Source organism: Acytostelium subglobosum, assembly GCF_000787575.1.
Source record: "Acytostelium subglobosum LB1 DNA, scaffold: scaffold8, whole genome shotgun sequence".
Lineage (NCBI taxonomy): Eukaryota > Evosea > Eumycetozoa > Acytosteliales > Acytosteliaceae > Acytostelium > Acytostelium subglobosum.
In genome coordinates, this window is record NW_012236525.1 from 675137 (window position 1) to 695426 (window position 20290).

Genomic DNA, 20290 nt, shown 5'->3' on the forward strand with positions numbered 1-20290 from the left:
TGTTGTCGTTGTTATATGTGTGTATGTGTATGTTTGAATGAATGAATGAATGAGTGAGCGAGATTGAAACAAATAATCATCAATTATCTTCAATTTCAAACAAAGTGTGTGGTGGAAACACGTCATTGTCCAATTACTTGTCGCGCGCGAGTCTAATGATAGTCCATGTAAAGGTAGGAAGGAAGGAGGGAGGGTTTATTCAATACAAGCTTTGGTTGGTTCATCTACAGAGTTGTGTCCATCGTCAAGGTCGTCAGACTTGAGATGGAAGTTGGTGATCGTTGTGTTGTTGGCTGTGTTGTGTTGAAGAGAGATGATAAAGGGACAGAAGGGATGGAAAATGTAGGTGGCGTACTTCTTGGACTGGCGATCGTTCTTGTCCGTCATGCTGGTGTTCAGCTTGAACTTGACGTCGCCGCTGAGACGCGAGTAGAACTTGATCGGGTACTCCACCAGGGGCTTTGGACGCTCGGTCGACGAGATGATCTTCTCGTCGTAGCTAAAGAGATACTTGTCAAAGTAGGGCGACTCGTTCCACGACTGTGGCGAGAAGGGCAGCGCCGAAAGAATGCGCTTGACGGCCTGCGTCTCGCCACCGTAGCGAGCGTTGACAACCGCCAGCTTCTGCTTCATCAAGTGTTCGCGGACAAAGATGTTGTTTGAACATGTGCTGCGGAACTTGATGAGGCCGGATGGGCTGCTGCACGCTCTAAAGTACTCGCAGTACTGCTCGAACGTCTTGGCAAACTCCTTGCTGCTGTTCTCGTAGACACCCACCACCTCGGTCGTGTGGATGTTGTAGATGACAAAGTAGCTGATCTGGTTGCAGTAGTCGGCGATGCGACCAAGCAGGCCGTCGATGGGGCCGTACTTGATGAGCAGATGCGACGCGTCCAGAGACTGCATCTTCCACATCACCAGACTGCTGTACTGCGGGAACAGCGAGTAGTAAAGACTGAGTGCGCGCTGCGGCTGCTCGGCCGTCAGAGCCTTCTTGAACAGATAGCTGATGAATCGCTGTTTGATGCCCATGACTGAGCCGTTTGGCAGAGCGTGGTTCGAGGACGCCTGCTCGGCACTGTCAGTGGACGATGTTTGATGTGTAGATGATAGTAGTACATGAATGCCTGTCGTTGGCAGTGTTGTTGTTGGTGCAGTTGTTTCAGTTGTTGTAGTAGTGGTAGTTGTAGTAGTTGTAGTGGTAGTGTTTGGAATGTTGGTAGTTGTTGTAGTAGTAGTATTGTTGTTGTTGCCGCCAGATGATAAAGATTGTGGAGATGATGAAGTTGCCTTTGATGGTGTTACTATCGTTGGGTTGTCGTAATGTTGTCTAGCAGGGAATGGGGTAACAGACTCTAACTGTTCCGCTCTTTCCCGCTTCTCTTGAAGGATGTGTTGGAAGGACTTCTCGCGTTGAAGATGTGTGTCGATTTCCAGTTGGTCGTCTTCATTGCAATGTGGTCCAATTGAGCGGATGTTCTCAAACTTGGCCTCCTTGATGTGGAACATGTGGATGGTCTGGTACTGCAGACTGAGCACAATGAAGAAGTCCTGGTAGAGGTAGACGCCAGAGTGATGCGCCAGGTGTATGACGTCCTTCTTAAAGGTGCGTTTGTCGCAGACCACGCCGTCCTGGATCCTCACCAGGTAGAATGAAATGTCGTCTGGGTTGGGCAAATGAATCGAGTGCGCCTCTGGTTGACGAATATTTGTGCTCTCATTCAAGTTATTGTTTGACTCTGTCGATTGTCCACATGATGCCAATATGAACTATTGATTGGTTTGATGTTAGTACCGTCAGCCCAAACAAACTATGCTACAAGTTACTTACATATTTTCCACATGTGGTAGTTAGGGAGAAGTCGCGACAGAGGAACTCGTTGAAGGGTGGAATGACACTGGAGTAGATCTGCTTGAAGTAGGACTTGAAGTTCTTGTCGATGTCTTGCTTTTGTTGGCTGGTAGCAGACTTGGGATAAGAGGGTGTGGAACCAAGGAAGCGATAGAGCTGGATCTCCTTGAGGTCCTTGGAGAAGCAGAGCAGCTTCTCGCCGTCGCTGGTGAACTTCTTGATGGTACAGATAGGTGTTTCGACATTGTACACGGTCTTGTCGGGCACGACGTTCATGTACAGCTTCCTCGTCTGCAGCGAGGTGGTGCCTGGGCGGGCGTGCGATAGCTCGCGCTGCAGCATCTGGTTGGGAAGACTGTACTGCGCGTGCTGCAGGCGCTGTCGGCGGCGCATGTTCTCAAACGATTGGTCAAGGTCGGCCTCGTCGTACGTTCGCTTGATTGACTTGGTGGTCTTATTATTGTTGTTGTGTGGTCTGTTGACCTTTAGAGTGGTTGGAGGTGTGCTTATCGGTGTTGTGTCCATTGAGGTTGCGGTCGATGTTGTCGTTGTCGATGTTGTCAACAAAGTTGATGTTGTTGTATCATTATCCTTATTATTATTGTTGTTGTTGCTATTATTATTATTGATGATCATGTTGTCAGTGTTGGTGTTGTTGGTATCGTTGGGAAGGACAAGTTGAGGTGACGTAACATTGCTGCTGCTGGAGCTGCTGCAGCAGTCTGAATCACCATCAACCATGTCGTCATCACTATTTGGTTGAAGTGGAGTGGATGTTGAACTATTATTATTATCAATGTTGCTGTTGTTGTTGTTGTTGTCATTGTTGATGTTGTTGTTGTTGTTATTATTATCGCTATTATTATTGTTGTTATCATTGGATGGAAGTGGAACTGAGGAAAGTGAACTGTTGAGGGCAATTGGTGTGACAAGGATTTGCAAGGGGATCTCCTGGGTCTGCTGCACCTGTGATTGCATTGGGATCGATGACGACGACATGTTCAACGAGAACGATGAAGATCCGTTTGTTATGTTGTTAACGCGCGACTCTGTTGGTGTGCCGCTGTTACTGCTATTGTTGCTGCCGCTGCTGTTGCTGCTGCTGCTTCCGCTCATGCCATTGCCACCAATTAAAGTATGTCCGTTCACAACACTATGTAGTGCCGATGGAGGACAGCCGTAGATTGGCGACGATAGGTAGAGTGCGGGTGGTGTTGGGATTGTTGGTGCAAAGGGTGGAGCTGGCGATCCCAACAGGAAGCATGGTGAAGGTGACAATGGTGGAGATATTGGCGACTCCAACTTAATTCTTGATGTATTTTCCAACATTATTTTTGTTGGCTATGTATGTATGTTTGTATCTATGTATAAAGTCGCTTCGTCCAATGCTACTGGCCTGCTAATATTGTTTTGTTGTTTGGGTTGTATTTACAACCCTATATACAAGTGTTTGTTTGATTGGTTGTTTGTTTGTTTAAATAATATTTAAAGTCTAGACTCTAGATGGATGTTCGAAGCCTTTGTGTCAGACACAAAGTAATTGTATAAATGTATCAGTATCATGAATTCGTCATGAGTTCGTCTTTCTCATTGCTAATGTATATTATCCTGCTGTCCTTTTCTTCATACCTTGTGTGCTTTGAATCCTCTCTGTCTGTGCCTTGTATTTGTTGTCTTTGTTTGTTCTATATATTAATTAATAATAAATTTATGTAAATTTAAAATTAAATAATACTAACTAGTAATAATAAAACAAGAGAGATAAGTGAAAGATAAATAAAGATAGATAGAAGAAAAGAGTGAAATATATGTATGAATATGTGTAGAGGGTAGTAGTTAGTTAGTTAGAGTGAGTAATTGAGAGTGAGTGAGTGAGGAGGAAGTGAGGGAGAGAGTGAGAATAAGAGTGAGTTGGTGAGTGAGTGTGGTTTAAAAGTGTGTGAGCGTCTGTCCTCGAATAACCCAGCAAGCTTTCTTTCTCACTCACTATCTATGTCATTCATTCACACACTCATAACCACAACAACTACAAAACAAAACCAACCTAACACAACACAAACACGTTGTTCTCACAACATAAAATTGATAAAAATGAGTTGTGTTGAGTTTTGTTGAGTGAGAGTGAGGTAGTTTGTGAGATTGAGTGGTGACACACATCGAATCTCATTCCCAGGATGACATGTCCACACTCGACTTTGACTGACAAAGCGTGGCACACTAGGGCCCTGCCTTGCAAGATGGAGACAGAAGACGCGACACACAACATCCATGTGTGCATGCCACTGACGGTGATACACAAGACCAACCAGCCAACCAACAACCAAACCAAGGGTCAGTTGTTGATTGTTTGCAATCTTGAACACATTGCGATTTCAATCAATCAATTAATTAATCTAATCATTCGTTTCGAACAAACACATCAATAGTTGTTCGTAGCCGTCGTCGTCTTCTTTGGGTAATATGATTCGAAAGATTTAGTTTAGAGTAGTCCTTGACGCGAGAGATTGTTGGACATGAAGATCGCCGGGACCATCTCGCAAAACTCACGGGATGTGCATGCCTTTGAGATGAAGGGATGTTCGAGAAGTTGTTGAGCAGTGGGTCGCTTCGTGGGTTCGAACTGGAGACACGACTCGAGAAAGTCGTAGAGCGTGTCGGACCAATCTGGATTGTCGGCACGATTGATGTGGATGCCGTGCACGGCCACGCCAAACATGGCCTTGAGTCGCGAGCCCTGGAAGAAGGCATTGATGCGCATCATCTCCATGAGACACACGCCAAAGCTCCAGATGTCCAGCGAGAATGTGTGCGGCTTGCCCTGGATCTGCTCGGGCGGCATCCAGAAGGGAGAGCCACACATGTGTCGATCGTGCGTCTCGTCCTCGCCGCCCATGCCACCAAAGTCAATGGCCAGGCCCAGGTCGATGATCTTGATGTCGCCAAACAGACTGATCATTACGTTGGCGCTCTTGAGGTCGCGGTGGCAAATGCCATTCGAGTGAAGATAGTGTAGTGCGCGAAGGATGTACTTGGCTATGTGTGCGATCTTGGTCTCGCCAAAGACAAAGTTGTTGATGGCCTCGCGTAGGGTGCCGCCTTCCAAGTACTCCATCACCATCCACAGGTCGTCGTCGCGTTGGTGCGCGCACAGGAATGTCGTGATGTTGGGATGCTGGCAGAACTTCATGAAGCCAATCTCGTTGAGGTTCATGCGTCGCTGCTTGGCCGTGCGATGCTCCATCTTCTTGAGCGCTACCATCTGGCGATCGCCACCATTATGCGTGCCGTTCTTGAGGCGGCCGGCGTAGACCATGCCAAAGCCGCCCTTGGCTTCAAAGTCGATGTTCTTGTACAAGTCCTTGGCGTTGATGTTGTTGAGCAGCTTCTCGATCGCCAGTCCAAGCTCCTCGGGGAACTTACAGTGCTTGCCAGGTGCGATGAATATCCTGTCCGAGTCCAAGTATTTCTTTTTCTCGACGCCCACAAAGCCTGGGCCAGACGAGCGTCCTCGCGATGATGATGTTCCTGCTGGTGTCGTCGGATTGGACGATGCGTTCGAGCTTGATGTATCGTCGCTGGTGGCTGAGCCACGTGGTGAGGGTGGCGGGCTTGCCTCGGGCTCGGGTGAGCTCTCCTTCTCTGCAGGCATTGGCGAGCAGGTAGTTATGACAAGTGATGGCAGTACATCTGCACTCTTGTTGGCGCCCATTATTATTGGAGATTGATCAGAAGGCGTGGGATCGACAAACTTGTAATGTGTATCCTTTCGGAGGAAGTTGACTACATTGAGAAACAATGCAAAGTTGTCATGTATCATCTGTTCATTGATGCCGGCATGCTCGACCCATCGGCGATCGGATGGCACCAATCCACTCAAGTCATGTAGACATATTATCGATTGATCTCCAGCTTCCTTGTCCTTCTCCTTATCCTTATCGCCTTTACTATGTTTGTCGCCGCCACGTGTCGGAGAACCACTGCGTCGCTTTGACTTCTTTGTGTGTGTTGGCGCTGGAAGTGAAGTTTGAAGATTGGCTTTGGTGTCTTCCGATGATGTTGTGGTAGTTGTAGTAGTGGATGTAGATGTGGATGTTGTGGAAGTTGGTGACAATGATTGAGTTGATCTGTTGGAAGTTGCTTTGTTTGGGTCGCCTGCTACATCGACCTTTTTTTTAAAGAGAGAAGACAGAAACTTCATTGAATCAGATGACTTAGCTTGAAGTAAGTATAACTGTTTGTTGATGTTGTTATTGAAATAATATCTATCTGTGTGTGTCTATGGTCATTCTACTTCAATTCAACTCCTTTATTATTATCCGACTTGGCTGTGAACTTGGCAGTAGTGCGAGCCGAAACTCGTTGACTGCAACCCATTTTGGTAAAAATATCACGTTCGTGGTGAGGACCAGCGGGGCCTACTTTCGGCAAAGTTGGGGTGGGCTTGAGGCTTCGTGTGGAGACCTTCCACCACTCAAACAGAACCCATCTTCGGCATTTAGTTAATATGCGCTGGTCGCTCACTAACAAAGTGCTCATCAGATCAGTCATCAAGAGTCAAGTGATTGTGTTTTAGGTTATCAAGGGCTCAGCCATTGCGATGGTGAGCCCTTGGTTCGAACAGAGCAAGGTGATTCGGCGTCACCTTTGCTCTTTTATTTACGATGGTTGTTGGGATTGAGTACATGGGCTTGGTCATTGACGCAATTGCATGGCATTGTATTGCGCTGCAACTTGCGATCGGAATGCTGATGTCGAGGGCTCATGTTGGTGATATGGTAGGTTGGTAAGGTTGGAAAAAAGACCAGTAGAGGTCTACTGGACACAGGGTGTACTTGGCGATGATTGTAGATTGGCTTGGCTTGTCCTGATTGGTTGTGATGATGGTACTGTCGCCGACCGTACGTCGTCGTGCGCTCGGTGATGCGTCGATGCCCTATTGCTCATCTCAAGTCAGGTCAAGTCAATCTCGATCGCCTTTGTTGTCGCTGCCAAAGGCAGCAACATTATAAAGGTTATGATTGATTGATTGACATGATGTTGAGTATTTACAATGGGCCGAGGCAGTAGAGCGAGGCAATGACCTTTCCCTTGATCAATGTTCTTGGGAATGGACTTGAAGAGCAAGTGATGGACGAGGACTTCAAGTCTGGCGATGTCTGAACTGGAGTAGTAGGGTACACAAAAGAGTTGGTATCATCATCAGTGGCCACAATAGTTCTTACAATGATCTCAGATGGTCTTCTTGGGTTACTATAATATATTTGTTTGAATGTTAGTATATTTGTTTGTTGTGATCGTTTGATTGATTGAGTGAAACATACACTAAGGTAACTTTGTCTCCGGTCTTGATGTCATCGAGGTTGTTCTTGATGAGGAGCAGGTCATTCTTGTCACGGTCGAGGTGAAGGGACAGAGGCAATTGCTTGATAATATAGATGCCAATGGGGATGGGCAGCAACAACAAGTATTTCAAAAGAGATGCAAGAGAGATGTTAAGCTTCATTCTTTAATATTATTATTATTATTATTTGTTAAATAAATTATTTGTTTAGAATTATATGTTGTGAATGTTGATTGATTGCAATGTAATTGTAAATGCAAACGACGATGATAAGAGATTAGATGATGGTATGGTAGAGCAGTGATTGGCCGAGCGAATTAGTGTGTGTGGGGTGTGGGGGTATCGGCGAGAACTGATTATTATTATGATCAAACAACACGAAGTATCTTATTTCTTGTGTGTATGTGTAAATGTGTGTGTGTATCTTTAAAGATGATAGTAATGCAAATGGTGTCGAGAATGTATGTCCATGGACCTCCTTAAATGCGTTTTTGAAAGGCTGAGAATCAATGAGAGAGCGAGCTCAAGCCCACACCCTTTCAAAGCTAGGATGCGAACGTGTGTGCATAAAACAAAGCAAAGGAAAATGCTGATCAGCAATTTGCGACGAACAATCCATGACTGGGCACCAAACACACGACCTCACGTCAGGCTGGGTAGTTGATTGTAACATAGATGACCCGAAATGGGCACAAAAATGATCGTTTTGCATCAAAATGTGTGCGAAAACTGTGTTTTGACGAGAATCAGTCTTGGAGAATTCCAATTTCTCGCCCATCACCATCATCACACCTACACAAGATGAGCCGGATGGGTGAAAGTGTGGCTTGGCGAACATGTGTGTTTCTGTATGTGTTGTGTGATGTTTGTAGGTGATTGGGCCAATTCACCCATTGGGTTTGGTGTCTTTTGGAACATTCCTCCTATTATTCGTGGCAATACTACCTTCCGAATGTCGGTGGGCAGGTCCGATGGGCGAGTTATTGGGTCTCAACACATCTATGATTGATTGATGTGGTTGTTGTGTGTGAGCGGTGAACGACATGACCTGCGAATGAATGAACAATCATACCATGCTCAACAATGGAGGTACGAGACACTGGCTACTTCAGCTCCATCTTAAGTAACTTTCTATCGAATGATGGTTGGGTTGGGTTATTGGGGCGGAGACCAGTGACCAGTCTTCACTCCATTAAAGTAACATCAACCACAACAGAATGTTACTCGACAACTTCCAACGAACATACAATTGAATACCATCCATTAAATCTCACGTTATTGCGCTCAATCCTGTTGTGTTTAAACGATCTTACGAAGTTGTATTGTTGTTGGAGGTGGCTTGGATGACGCTTCGTTGTGTGTGAGTGAGCCAGCGAGCGAGTGAGTGTGTTGGCAAGATCACTCCACTCAATCACAATGGAGAGAGCTCTTGATGTCTTGGACCGACCCTGGTGGTGGGGCTCGGTTGATCGTTTGATTAATCCATCGCTTGATGGGGTATGTATGCCCAAGAGTCTATCCATCTTTGGCAACTGGTGCAACTATTCTTGTGTTGGATGCGACGACGAATCATCAGGATACGTGTCCATATATGTTGGTGAATGGTACATGTGATATTGATGATAATAATATTATTCATCATTATCTCCTCACCATAGAGGCCACAGTGTTCCTAATACCTTGCCAGTGATGAAACCAATTGGGAATGGACCAGAGACTGTGACACCTCCTCTATCGCCACTACCTTGTTCATTGTTGTTCGTGGCATTGTCACGATTCATTTTACTACATAGGAAGTGACCCATAGGTACAACTGATGGCAATGACAACATTCTTGACATCTCTGCATTAACAGCCACATTGCGTACAATTGTATTATAAGGATGCTTTGGATCACTGTGGAGTTCGTTCATTCATTGAGCGAACGAGATGAGTAAGTGAGTGAGTGATTGATTGCGTAGCGGATCAAACATAACAAGATAACAAACATACATCATTGTCACTTGATCACCGGGCAAGTAGACCTTGCTGAACTTATTTATCAGGAGCAACTCCTTTGTATCTTTGTCATAATGAACTGAGAGGAATAGATCCGATACCATGATGGGTATCGGTAGCAACAGAGCATATGTTATAAACTTGCTTGTCATATCTGTATATTATCACATTAATGTAGTCTGCAACAAATAAGTGATTGAATCAATGAATGAACGAGGGTGATGAGGGCGAGGGCGAGGGTAAGGGTAGGGTTCAAACTTTGGTAACTGAACTTGATCGAAGAATGATTGAGTTAAACAACAAAGTAAAAATTTATTACAAAGTTGATGACGATGGAATGAATCCATCCATCTATCCACTTATAAGGATCAATGGTAGGCGGGTCGAACCGGGTTTACCTGCTCGATTGACTACCTCTTCTTTGATTGATTGAGTGAATGTTGTTGTGATTGATTGGTTGATCAAACATGACGACTTAAGCCTTTCTGACGATTGGTGACTTGGTGGACTTTGGTGTGGTCTTGGTGGCTGGTGCCTTCTCAGCTGGGACGATTGGCTTGGCAGCAGCGGCGGCGGCCTTGCCGGTGGAGACTCTGGTGACTGGCTTCACTGGGACGTTGACCTCATCATCCTCATCATCCTCATCATCCTCCTCCTCTTCCTCGACTGGGGCAACAACGCCCTTCTTCTGGACCTTCTGGGTGGGGGGTGGGACCTCATCCTCCTCATCATCCTCATCCTCAGAGTCGACCTCCTCCTCTCCCTCATCTTCCTCCTCCTCCTCGACTGGGGCGACGGCGGTGGTGGTCTTGGTGGTCTTGGTGGTCTTCTTGACGGCAGTGTCTGGCTTCTTTGGCTTGGCAACGCGTGGCTGTGGGGCAACGTAGGTGCCGTCAAAGTAGGACATGATACGCTTGATTACCTCGGGCTTGGTGCCAGAGACCTTGATCTTCTTCTTGGCGCAGAACACTCTGAGCTCATCGAGGTTGTAATGCTGGAAGATGTCGTGGAAGGTGAGCTCGGCAGACAGTGGAAGCTTCTCCTCGCTGTACTCGACGACGGCAGCCTTGGTGCGCTTGACCTTTGGAACCTTTCCGGTCAACAGGGCCTTGATGAGCACGGAGGCGACCTGGCTCTCGACCTTGATCTTAGACTCGACGCACATCTTCTGGAGGGTGGCGACTGGGGTCTCCCAGAGCAACATCTCAAAGCCGGCCTTGCGCAGCTCGTCGGGCACGCCAGTGCCAAAGTTCTCCTTGGGGGTGGTGACGTACTTGTTGATGATGTCGATGGTGGCGGACTTGGCCTTCTTGCAGTAGTTGTCGAGGCCGAGGTCCATGATCTTGCTTTTCAGACGACGGATGAGGAACATCTTGGTCCTCTGGGCCTCCTCCTCCTCGTATGGCTCGTAGAGAATGGTCAGCTCATCACGGGAGCACAGTCTCAGCAAGGCCTTGATTCCGTACTCGGTGCACTTGTTCTTGAGAGTGGTGGTTCTCTCCTTCTTGGAGGCGGCGACGTCAACGGCCTGAACACCTGGAGTACGCTTGTAATGTGAATCAGTGGTATCATCAATGATCTGAGCGTGCAGAGTCTGAGTGGAGAACTTCTCAATTAATTCGTCGATTTCCATTATTATTATTATTATTGGGATTATTTAATACTATTTAGTATGTTTGGTATATATATATTATATAACTTATTGTTTGTTTGTTATAATTAATGGTCAGATGTGATCAGGTCTAACACTTATCAAGGTCACTCTACCTCACTCCTCCTCTCATTCAAACTTCTTAATATTATTCCCTCAATGACCCGCCTTTTTTCAAACATTGATGTTTGATCGCGCCCTTTTTGAACAAATATCCAGTGGACCCAAACCACTAATTCATTTATAACCTGATGATGAAAGAGTGGTTAGTGGAACAAAGATAGAATGATCAAACGCCATTGAACATCACTGGCATAAGGGGAGTATCTAGCCGGTGGATATCCAAGATGATTGTTACCTACCTCGTACAATCTTTGCACCATCACTTTTAAATCTAAGTTACCTTTTGTGGATGGAGTCAGACCCATTCCGCACTGACCCGCTCATTCACTCACTTGGTCATTATTGAGCGATTGACCCAATAAATGTCAGTTAAGATGAGGGAAGATGCGGAAGAAGGACGTTGGTCTCTGATTAACTTTAATATGGCGCCTTTTATCGATTAAGCAATCAACTGATTGGTAGTTTGATCATTGTTATTGTACATCTGGCGAATCTTGGCCAAGATCAAGAACTACAATGATTGATTGATTGAGCGATGGATTAAGTCACTACACAGCAAGTCCACAATCCCCTACTTTGACTTGGGATACTTCACGTAATGACGTGTCAACAACATACATAAAATGTTAATGTTGATGTATTATACATCTTTGAATATTCGCATATCACTATGTTTAAACAAACCAACTCAATTCATTCACTATGATATGGTTGTGGCGAGAAGAGTGCTAGAGGTGAAAGAGATTGCGTCTTCTGACACCCATTCCCAAAACAATCTCACCTTTGAGTGCACATGTGTTCAAGTCGAAACGAATCTTTTTATAGAGTTGGAAGTTTGGAAGATGGAAACAGAAACTGAATCAAAGTGTCTGACAGATAATGATTAATACATATAAATATATAGATATAGATATAGATAAACATAAATATATACATCATAGTATACCAGTAATGTTACATATACATAGTTAACAACAAACAGACAGACAAACAAGAGACAAATAATCAAACAAAGAGAGAATAAGAAGAAGAAAATGAATATGAAAGTAGGAGTTAAAGTATTATCAACAGGTGGTGGATATACAAATCCATCGGTTATGTTATGGTCAGCACATCAGGATCACAAGTATTTGTTCAACGTTGGAAATGGAACACATCGTCAGAATTTGACGGCAAAGGATCATGCTTATAATGCCAATCACCTGTTCCTCACACATATCGACCCTTCAACGATGGCCGACTACCCAAACTACCTGCTACGTAACACTGACGACTTCTCATTGGTCGGACCAGTCAACTCCACCATGGCCGTGCTGTCACATCGTTACTACATTGGTCGTCGCAACAAGACCATCCACGTGACCGAGTGTGCCGACGACAACATCGTCCTCACCGATGGTTACCTCACAGTCTATCCATTGGTACTTCATCCCAATGGTGACATCATTGTTGACAACAAGGACATTGGATCACAACAATCACAAACATGCCCACTCATACACCCTTACAAGAGGGGCTTGACGGCCAACTCGACTTACAAGGCGGCAAAGTCAATGGCACTGTCATCGTTCTATGAGTGGACTGTGCTGCGTGGAGGCATGCTGGACATTGGCACTGGACATCCAGACTTCACCACTGACGACTTGGAGCAATACATGATCTACAGGATGATGAAGATCTCTGACGATCTGGATGAGGTGGACATCAAGTCGTATCGTCCAGCCAACTCCAAGCGAATCAAGGAGTACATCATGGACCCATTCAACTTCCCCCACGACGGCGCGACCACCCAGCAACGCGACGAGTTCTGGTCGCTCGAGTCACGACACTTCAGGGTGGTCACGCGACTGACCAACCTGCCTGCGATGACAGACGACATTAAGAAGAGGATAGTCAAGGAGCGTGGACAGTTGTTCACGTCACACAAGCACTACGGCCCCATCAAGAGTCAGTCCAAGACATTCTTTGACGTCAAGCACGACGAGCAGACTGGCATGGGCGACGTGGTCTGCTACATCTGTCAAATGCCCGACATCATTGGCAAGTTCGACAGCAAGATGGCCGACAAGCTTGGCGTGCCCAACGGTCCGCTACGCAGCAAACTGTGCAAGGGTGAGTCGGTTGTGATTGCCGACGGATCGACCGTGCGTCCCGAGGACGTCCTGTCGCCCAGCACCATCGGTCCAGTGTTCATTGTGCTGGCGTGTCCCGATATCAAGTATCTCAAGGCTCTGGTGAGCAATGCCAAGCTGCTCGCCTACGGACAGGGCGAGAGGAGTGGCTGCATCGCACACATGGTGCCCGAGTCCATTGTAAACACACCCGAATACATTGGCCTCATCAACTCATTCAATCCCAAGCAGTGGCAGCATCTGATACTCAACGAGTCGTGTGCCTACCACGAGCTCACCATTAAGTCTGGTCAGCTATTCAATGGGCTGAGTCAGCTGTCGCCAGACTTCTTCCCCACGCTGGCATCAGCACACGGTCCACAACCACTTCCACAGGAGCTATCACACTGTCAGCGCGGACGCTACCAGCAAAAGGTGGTGCTGAATCCATTGCACAAGTCCAAGTTGCCTGAGCTGGACAACACATCATGCACAGAGGACACTGATCTATCATTCCAATTCGAGACTCAATCACCTCGAGATAACAACGATGGTGTTGTAGTCGTCGAGGAGGAGAAGACCGATGCCGAGAAAAGGGTCGAGCGAATGGTACAAGAGGTAACAAACGAGGAGTTGGAGATAGTATTCCTTGGCACTGGATGCTCACAGGCATCAGAGTATCGCGATGGTATGTCATGACTTAGTGTCTTTGAGTGAGCGAGTGAGTCTGGAACACATTGACTAACATTCATTCATCATACAGAGTCATGTATATACTTGGATCTGTTTGATAAAGGTGGACTAATGATGGACTGTGGTGGAGGAAGCTACTCCCAGTTGTTCAGGAAGTATGGAGCAGAGGTGACAAAGAAGGTATGTCATATATGATCAAGATATATGCACTGAATGATTGACTAACACCACATGACCCGGAATCATTCCAACCATATTTAGAAACTGGCTAAATTGAAGTTTATATACCTGTCTCATTTGCATACGGATCATCATCAGGGATTGTTCAAGGTGGTGGAGATGCGTCATCGCGCTCTTGTGGAGTTGGACGTGCCAAAGAGTGAGTGGCGACTGTGTATACTCACTCCGCCAAATGGTCAGTTCTACATGCGTGACATCGAGTCCACTCTAACGCTGGGCAAAGACATATGGAGCTACCTCGAGTTCTACGACTCGAACGATCACGACAACGTCCACAATCAGCCCATGCTCGAGTTCTTGCGACGAGAGCTCCGTCTGGCCGTCGTCCAAACGATACCCGTGGTACACAACTTTGCCGCCACGGGCATCGTGCTGCGAAGTGAGCTGGGCTGGTCGGTCGGCTACTCTGGTGACACAACCTTTTGCGAGCAGCTGGCAACGCACCCTCTGTGCCAGGAGCTCACCGTGCTCATACACGAGGCCACGTTCCAAGATCACCAACACGAGCTGGCCAAGAAGAAGAGTCATTCCACATTCTCCGACGCGATCCGCACTGCCAAACTCAATCATGCTTACATGACCATACTCACACACTTTAGTCAACGTTATCCAAAGATCGATCCAGTTGGCAACACATTTGATCATCAGCGTGTCGTCCTCTCCTTTGACTTCATGACCGTCAACCTCGCCAACCTCCAATCACTACCCCAAGCACTATCCAAGCTCAAAGTGGACCCTAACGAGGATGAGCAAGTTGAGGTTGGCTTTGAGTAAGTGATCGATCGAGAGAGTGAGTAATAAAGTATGATTGATGTTATGTCTTTCCCATGTAACCAAGGTACGAGCAGTAGTAGTCTGAGTTCCAAAGTGCTTGAGTCCTGTCAATGCTTGACTTTCAAAGATAGTTGTACAAGGTTAAATTATTAGTTGACCACGACTTGAAACTCAAGGATAGAAGGTCGTACATTCACCTCCTACTACAACTACTTTACAACCAACTATGATTGTTTGAATGAATGATGTCAGTCCACCATCCACAGTGAATCGGGCTAAAGACAAGGACCTTGCAAGCTTCTCGGCATCAAACAAACCCAAGAAGTGAGTGTTTTGATGAGTCTTTTGCCCCCATCCGATATTTATGTTTTAACAATCGTGTGTGACACCCTTCCCACTTCTCTTTGCAAACTTCGTGCATCCCCGCTCGATTACTCATTCTCTGCGCTCAAGTATTATTTTTAAATCAATCAGGGGAGGGTCTCCTCGGATACTTTAATCCTTCCTACCCTGTTACCATCCCCAGCACAGCAGCAACGCATGCTGGTATCATTGATTGAATGATTGAATGCCTGCATCATGTTGAGAATAAAGTGACGAACTATCAAATGCACGTTATAATATAATCTCTTACACCTATTCATTCAATCAATCATTAAACAACTACAAGTTTGTAGTAGTAGTAGTAGTAATAACACTGAGAGTGAGAGAGAGAGAGAGTTCTTGGTGTCTGTGTGAGTGAGAGAGTGAGAGTGAGACACGAGAACAATGAGCTTCAACAATAACAACAATAGTAGTCGGAGAGGAGGTAGTGGACAAGAGAATACACCTCTAAGAACAAGTACTTCAGGATTATATAATACATTCAACTCAAGTAGTGATAATAATAATAATAATAGTAATAGTAATAATACAGATGCAACATCTATATTGAGTTCAAGCCCAGCATTGGGTGGCAAGAGATTACCAAAGCGAAGAGGTGGTCAACAACAACAACAGGAGGATAGACAACCTTTATTATTGTCCGATGAGTATGATCAGATAGAGTCGCCAAGTGGTGGCAACTCACCACAGTTCAATGGAGCAGGAGCAGGAGCAGGTGGCAAGGTCCATCACATGTCAACAGTGAATCAAGATTATCTTGCGATGTTGGGCACTACTGAGCGACAGGTTGAACGTAGACGCAAGGCAGCCATCGATCTCAAACTAAACAGGAGACTACTCAACAAGATCATCTTCTGGCAGAGCATTGGTAATATGATCCGTGCGCTCCCCATCTTTGTACTCGAGCGTTACTACATCATGTTGATCATATTGTTTCAAGGTATGTCAAAGTCGACTTGTTTGGCGTGGCCCTCCCAAGTGAGGGCCTACAAGGCCACTCACTCACTAACTCATTCAATCACTCAATCACTGGAACTATTCCAATCAGCCATATTCTTACTGATTGGATCATATGGAGTCAAAAGACTGAAGAGATACTTGGTCCTTGTATACTCACTTGGATGTTTCAGCACGACTGTAGCAGACCTGGTGTTGACATTCACTTATGCACACGTCCAGAACTCACTGGCGTTCAGCCAGGCGCAGATCGCATTCTGGGTCTACGTCGTCTTTGTATTCATTCTCTGTACACTAAACATTGTTGGAGGCATCGTTCTGGGCCTGAAGCTGTTCGTGTCGCTGCACACGCTGGACGACCGCTCCAACAGCCCGCTGGTGCTGCTGGCGGCCAGTCTGGTCGGTTCGTTCGACCAGGCCGACGACGACGAGCAGCAGCCCATGGTCAACTACACACAGGCCGCAAGCCGTGTGCTCTACTTCTACGGCGCGCACATCCTTCACTCGCTCAACGTGCGCGAGTCACATGCATTCAACTCATTCACCAACATGCTGCAGGACTATCGCATCAAGATTGCATCACGCACAAAGTCGACTCCTGCCTCTTCCGTCCCGTCCTCTCACTCTGCTGGTAATAATGGTAGTAGCAACGCAACGATGCGTATCGAGTATCACAAGCCGGTGAGATTCATATCGAACGAGGTGGTCACGTCCAAGTACAATGTGATCACATTCTTCCCCAAGGTCATCTACTTTCAATTCTCAAGACTGGCCAACTTGTACACGCTGGGAATCGTCATGCTGTGTATGTTCTCATTCTCGCCAGTCGGCCCCATGAGCAGTGTCACCCCATTGCTCGTCGTCATTGGCGTGGGCTGTATCAAAGAGCTGATCGAGGATGTGAAGCGACACAAACAGGACAAGGAGATCAACGGTCGATCTTGCATGGTCTATCGTCCAGCCATCGGCCACAACTCGCGAGGCTCTGGTTCATTCGAGACTGTAACATGGCGCGAGCTTAAGGTCGGCGACCTGGTCTATATCAAGAACGACGACCTTCTACCCGCAGACATAATCTGTCTGTCGACGTCGCGCTCCGACGGCAGGACCTACCTGGAGACGGCCAACTTGGACGGCGAGACAAATCTCAAGCCCAAGGTCAACCTCACCAAGACAAGCTGGATACGCTCGGCCGCCGACCTGGACGGGCTCATGTGTCGCGTGGAGTGCGAGCAGCCCACACTCGACATCTACAGCTTTGAGGGCGTGTTGTCATACGTGCGCCATGGCGAGGCGACCGTCCCCGAACAGGCACCCGTCTCAATCGAGTCGTTCCTGCTGCGTGGCACCAAGGTGCGTAACACCGAGTGGGTGATTGGCCTCGTCACATACACTGGAGTCGACACAAAGGTCGAACGCAACAGCTCACAGATCAGCCACAAGCGCAGCGCCGTCGAGAAGGGCGTCAACTACAAGCTCATCCTGTTATTCTTCCTCCAGACCATCATTTGTTTGATTTGTTCGATTGGAGCCAACAGCTGGCATCTGGAGGATCAGGACGAAGTGTCGGCCTGGTACCTGGGCCGCGCACAGCGCAGCTTCATCTACGTCAGCTATGTGATCCTTTACAACACGCTGATCCCACTCTCGATGTACGTGTCGATGGAGGTGATTCGTGTGGCCAACGCAGTGTTCATCAACTGGGACGAGAAGATGTACGATCCCAAGACCGACACGGCGGCTCAGGCGCGAAACACAAACATCAACGAAGAGTTGGGCCAAGTGCAGTACCTCTTCTCCGACAAGACAGGCACGCTCACTTGCAATGAGATGCGCTTTAATCGCTGCACCATCGGTTCCGCAACATATGGCCCCGACGAGAGCGACCTTCAGCGCATCGGCGCCACACACAGCGCCACCACCGAGAGCGGCCAGGCAACCTACATCCGCGAGTTCCTCTACAACCTTTCCATTTGCAACACAGTGATTGTGGACTCGCATTGTCAAGACGATGACAATGCCACACCCAAGTACCAGGCGTCCTCGCCCGATGAGGAGGCACTGACAATCGCTGCAGCATCATTTGGCTACGTTCTCAAGGCGCGTGACGACAGATCGATCATTGTCAAGGTCAATGGAGTGGACGAACGCTACGAGATACTCAGCATACTAGAGTTCAACAGTTATCGCAAGAGAATGTCTGTGATTGTACGTGCACCCAATGGCGAGATTAGACTGTACTGCAAGGGTGCCGACTCGGTGATCATGGAGCGATCAAAGATCAGGTCGCTGACGCCATACAAGGTGGTCGGCGAGATGTTGACCGACACAGAGACACACATTGGCGAGTTTGCATCCAGTGGCTTGCGAACTCTGTGCATGTCCGTCAAAGTGTTGAGCACAGAGGAGTACGCAGAGTGGAGCCGCAAGTACCAGGAAGCCTCACTATCATTGGTTCGTCGCGTCGAGTTGATGGACCAGGCAGCCGAGCTGATAGAGCAGGACATGTGTTTGATTGGCGCCACTGGCATTGAGGACCGTCTTCAAGATCAAGTGCCCGAGACCATTACCTCTCTGCGAGAGGCTGGAATCAAGGTGTGGGTGCTGACAGGCGACAAACAAGAGACAGCCATATCCATTGCCACCGCATCATCAGTGATCAACCCTGGCATGGAGCTCATCATATTGAACGAGAGAACCAAGGAAGACCTCCTGAAGCGACTGCTCAAGTTGGTGGCAGAGAAGAACCTGCACAACTTCAACGACAGTCGTCGCTGGGGTCCATCAATCTTTGGAAAGGTAGCTGCAGCACTCAATCTTGAACCTTCGGACGCACCGCTCATCTTGGACCGATCCGAGAGCGTGCAGTTCCAAATGGCCATTGTCATTGATGGCACGACGCTAGCACTGGCATTGGACAATGACCTCAAGTATCACTTCCTACAGGTGGCAAAGACGTGCGAGTCTGTTGTCTGCTGCCGTTGCTCTCCATCACAAAAGGCCAAGGTGGTGCGTCTGGTGTCCGAGAGGTCCTTCCTCTTTGGAGATGGTGCCATTACGTTGGCCATTGGCGACGGTGCCAATGACGTACCAATGATACAAAAGGCGCATGTGGGCGTAGGCATTTCTGGTCGCGAAGGTATGCAGGCTGTGCTGGCCAGTGACTTTGCCATTGCCAACTTCCACATGCTCAAGCGACTGCTGTTGGTTCATGGCAACAGGAGCTACAAGAGAATCATCAAGCTCATCCTGTACTCATTCTCCAAGAACGTAGCGCTCTGTTTGTCACAGTTCTGGTTCGGCTTCTACTCGGCGTTCAGTGGCCAGATGATCTATTTTGACTTCCTCTTCACCCTGTTCAACGCACTGTTCACATCGGCGCCAATCCTGGCCGTCGGTAACTTTGACCAGGACGTCAAGGAGGAGGTGTTGATGAACGACCCCAAGCAGTATCACGAGTCACAGAGCAACCGACCATTCTCAATCTGGAACTTCCTCTGGTGGATCTTCCTCGGACTTTGGCAATCGGCCGTCATATTCTACGCAACCTTCTTCATTCTACATACGGCCGATGCATCTGGTGGCAAGACACTGGGTCTGTGGGCATGCGGAACAGCAGCCTATCTGTACCTGGTGGTGACGACCAACATTCAAGTCAGTTTGATCACATGCTATTGGACCAAGTGGAATGTGATCATGGTGGTGATCAGTGTGATTGGATCTATATTGTTTGTAATGTTGTACTGCTCGCTCATCTGGCTGGAACCCGAAGCACTGGGTATCATCTACGAGTTGTTCACCGTGCCCGACTTTTGGCTACTCTACATACTTGTGCCGGCAATATCACTACTACCATATGGTATATTCACAGTCAACAAATGGATATTCTCGAGCCAAAGCGACAAGTACTACAAGGACAAGTACAGTGGAATCAAGTTGGGCAACAGTTAGACTACTGGTAACCCAACCACATAAAATAGATATATCTTCAAACTCATTCATTCATTCGTTTGTTAGTTAGTTCACATTAAAGTCGTCACTTGTGTGACATTATGCTGTCCACTCCAAGTAGGTGTGGATACAACGGGAAACAATAACAACAACTGGCCAGAGATAGTTAGAAGCAAGAAGTTACAATAATTTATTGTCATTCTTGAGATAGGAAG

General features: G+C 47.2%; 7 protein-coding genes across 7 annotated transcripts; 2 read left to right on the forward strand and 5 right to left on the reverse strand.

Moving 5' to 3' along the window:
• Window positions 1–195: 195 nt before the first annotated feature.
• SAMD00019534_046650 (hypothetical protein) lies at window positions 196–3181 on the reverse strand (the record flags this gene model as incomplete). Its single annotated transcript, XM_012900155.1, has 2 exons — window positions 196–1770; window positions 1832–3181. 2 exons carry the CDS (start codon window positions 3179–3181, stop codon window positions 196–198), a joined length of 2925 nt encoding a protein of 974 aa, XP_012755609.1.
• A 1150-nt stretch (window positions 3182–4331) lies between these two features.
• On the reverse strand, window positions 4332–6050 carry SAMD00019534_046660 (hypothetical protein; the record flags this gene model as incomplete). Its single annotated transcript, XM_012900156.1, has 1 exon — window positions 4332–6050. The coding sequence occupies one exon, from the start codon at window positions 6048–6050 to the stop codon at window positions 4332–4334; it is 1719 nt and encodes a 572-aa protein (XP_012755610.1).
• An 847-nt stretch (window positions 6051–6897) lies between these two features.
• SAMD00019534_046670 (hypothetical protein) lies at window positions 6898–7355 on the reverse strand (the record flags this gene model as incomplete). The annotated part of the gene is made up of 2 exons (XM_012900157.1): window positions 6898–7102; window positions 7174–7355. The coding sequence occupies 2 exons, from the start codon at window positions 7353–7355 to the stop codon at window positions 6898–6900; spliced, it is 387 nt and encodes a 128-aa protein (XP_012755611.1).
• A 1133-nt stretch (window positions 7356–8488) lies between these two features.
• Window positions 8489–8716, reverse strand: SAMD00019534_046680 (hypothetical protein; the record flags this gene model as incomplete). The annotated part of the gene is made up of 1 exon (XM_012900158.1): window positions 8489–8716. A coding segment is annotated over one exon (228 nt), but the record flags the coding sequence as incomplete, so codon positions are not given.
• A 950-nt stretch (window positions 8717–9666) lies between these two features.
• SAMD00019534_046690 (hypothetical protein) lies at window positions 9667–10824 on the reverse strand (the record flags this gene model as incomplete). The annotated part of the gene is made up of 1 exon (XM_012900159.1): window positions 9667–10824. The coding sequence occupies one exon, from the start codon at window positions 10822–10824 to the stop codon at window positions 9667–9669; it is 1158 nt and encodes a 385-aa protein (XP_012755613.1).
• A 1181-nt stretch (window positions 10825–12005) lies between these two features.
• On the forward strand, window positions 12006–14777 carry SAMD00019534_046700 (hypothetical protein; the record flags this gene model as incomplete). The annotated part of the gene is made up of 3 exons (XM_012900160.1): window positions 12006–13764; window positions 13840–13949; window positions 14031–14777. Coding segments are annotated over 3 exons (2616 nt in total), but the record flags the coding sequence as incomplete, so codon positions are not given.
• Window positions 14778–15551: 774 nt separating this feature from the next.
• Window positions 15552–20075, forward strand: SAMD00019534_046710 (hypothetical protein; the record flags this gene model as incomplete). The annotated part of the gene is made up of 3 exons (XM_012900161.1): window positions 15552–15624; window positions 15700–16107; window positions 16216–20075. The coding sequence occupies 3 exons, from the start codon at window positions 15552–15554 to the stop codon at window positions 20073–20075; spliced, it is 4341 nt and encodes a 1446-aa protein (XP_012755615.1).
• Window positions 20076–20290: the final 215 nt, after the last annotated feature.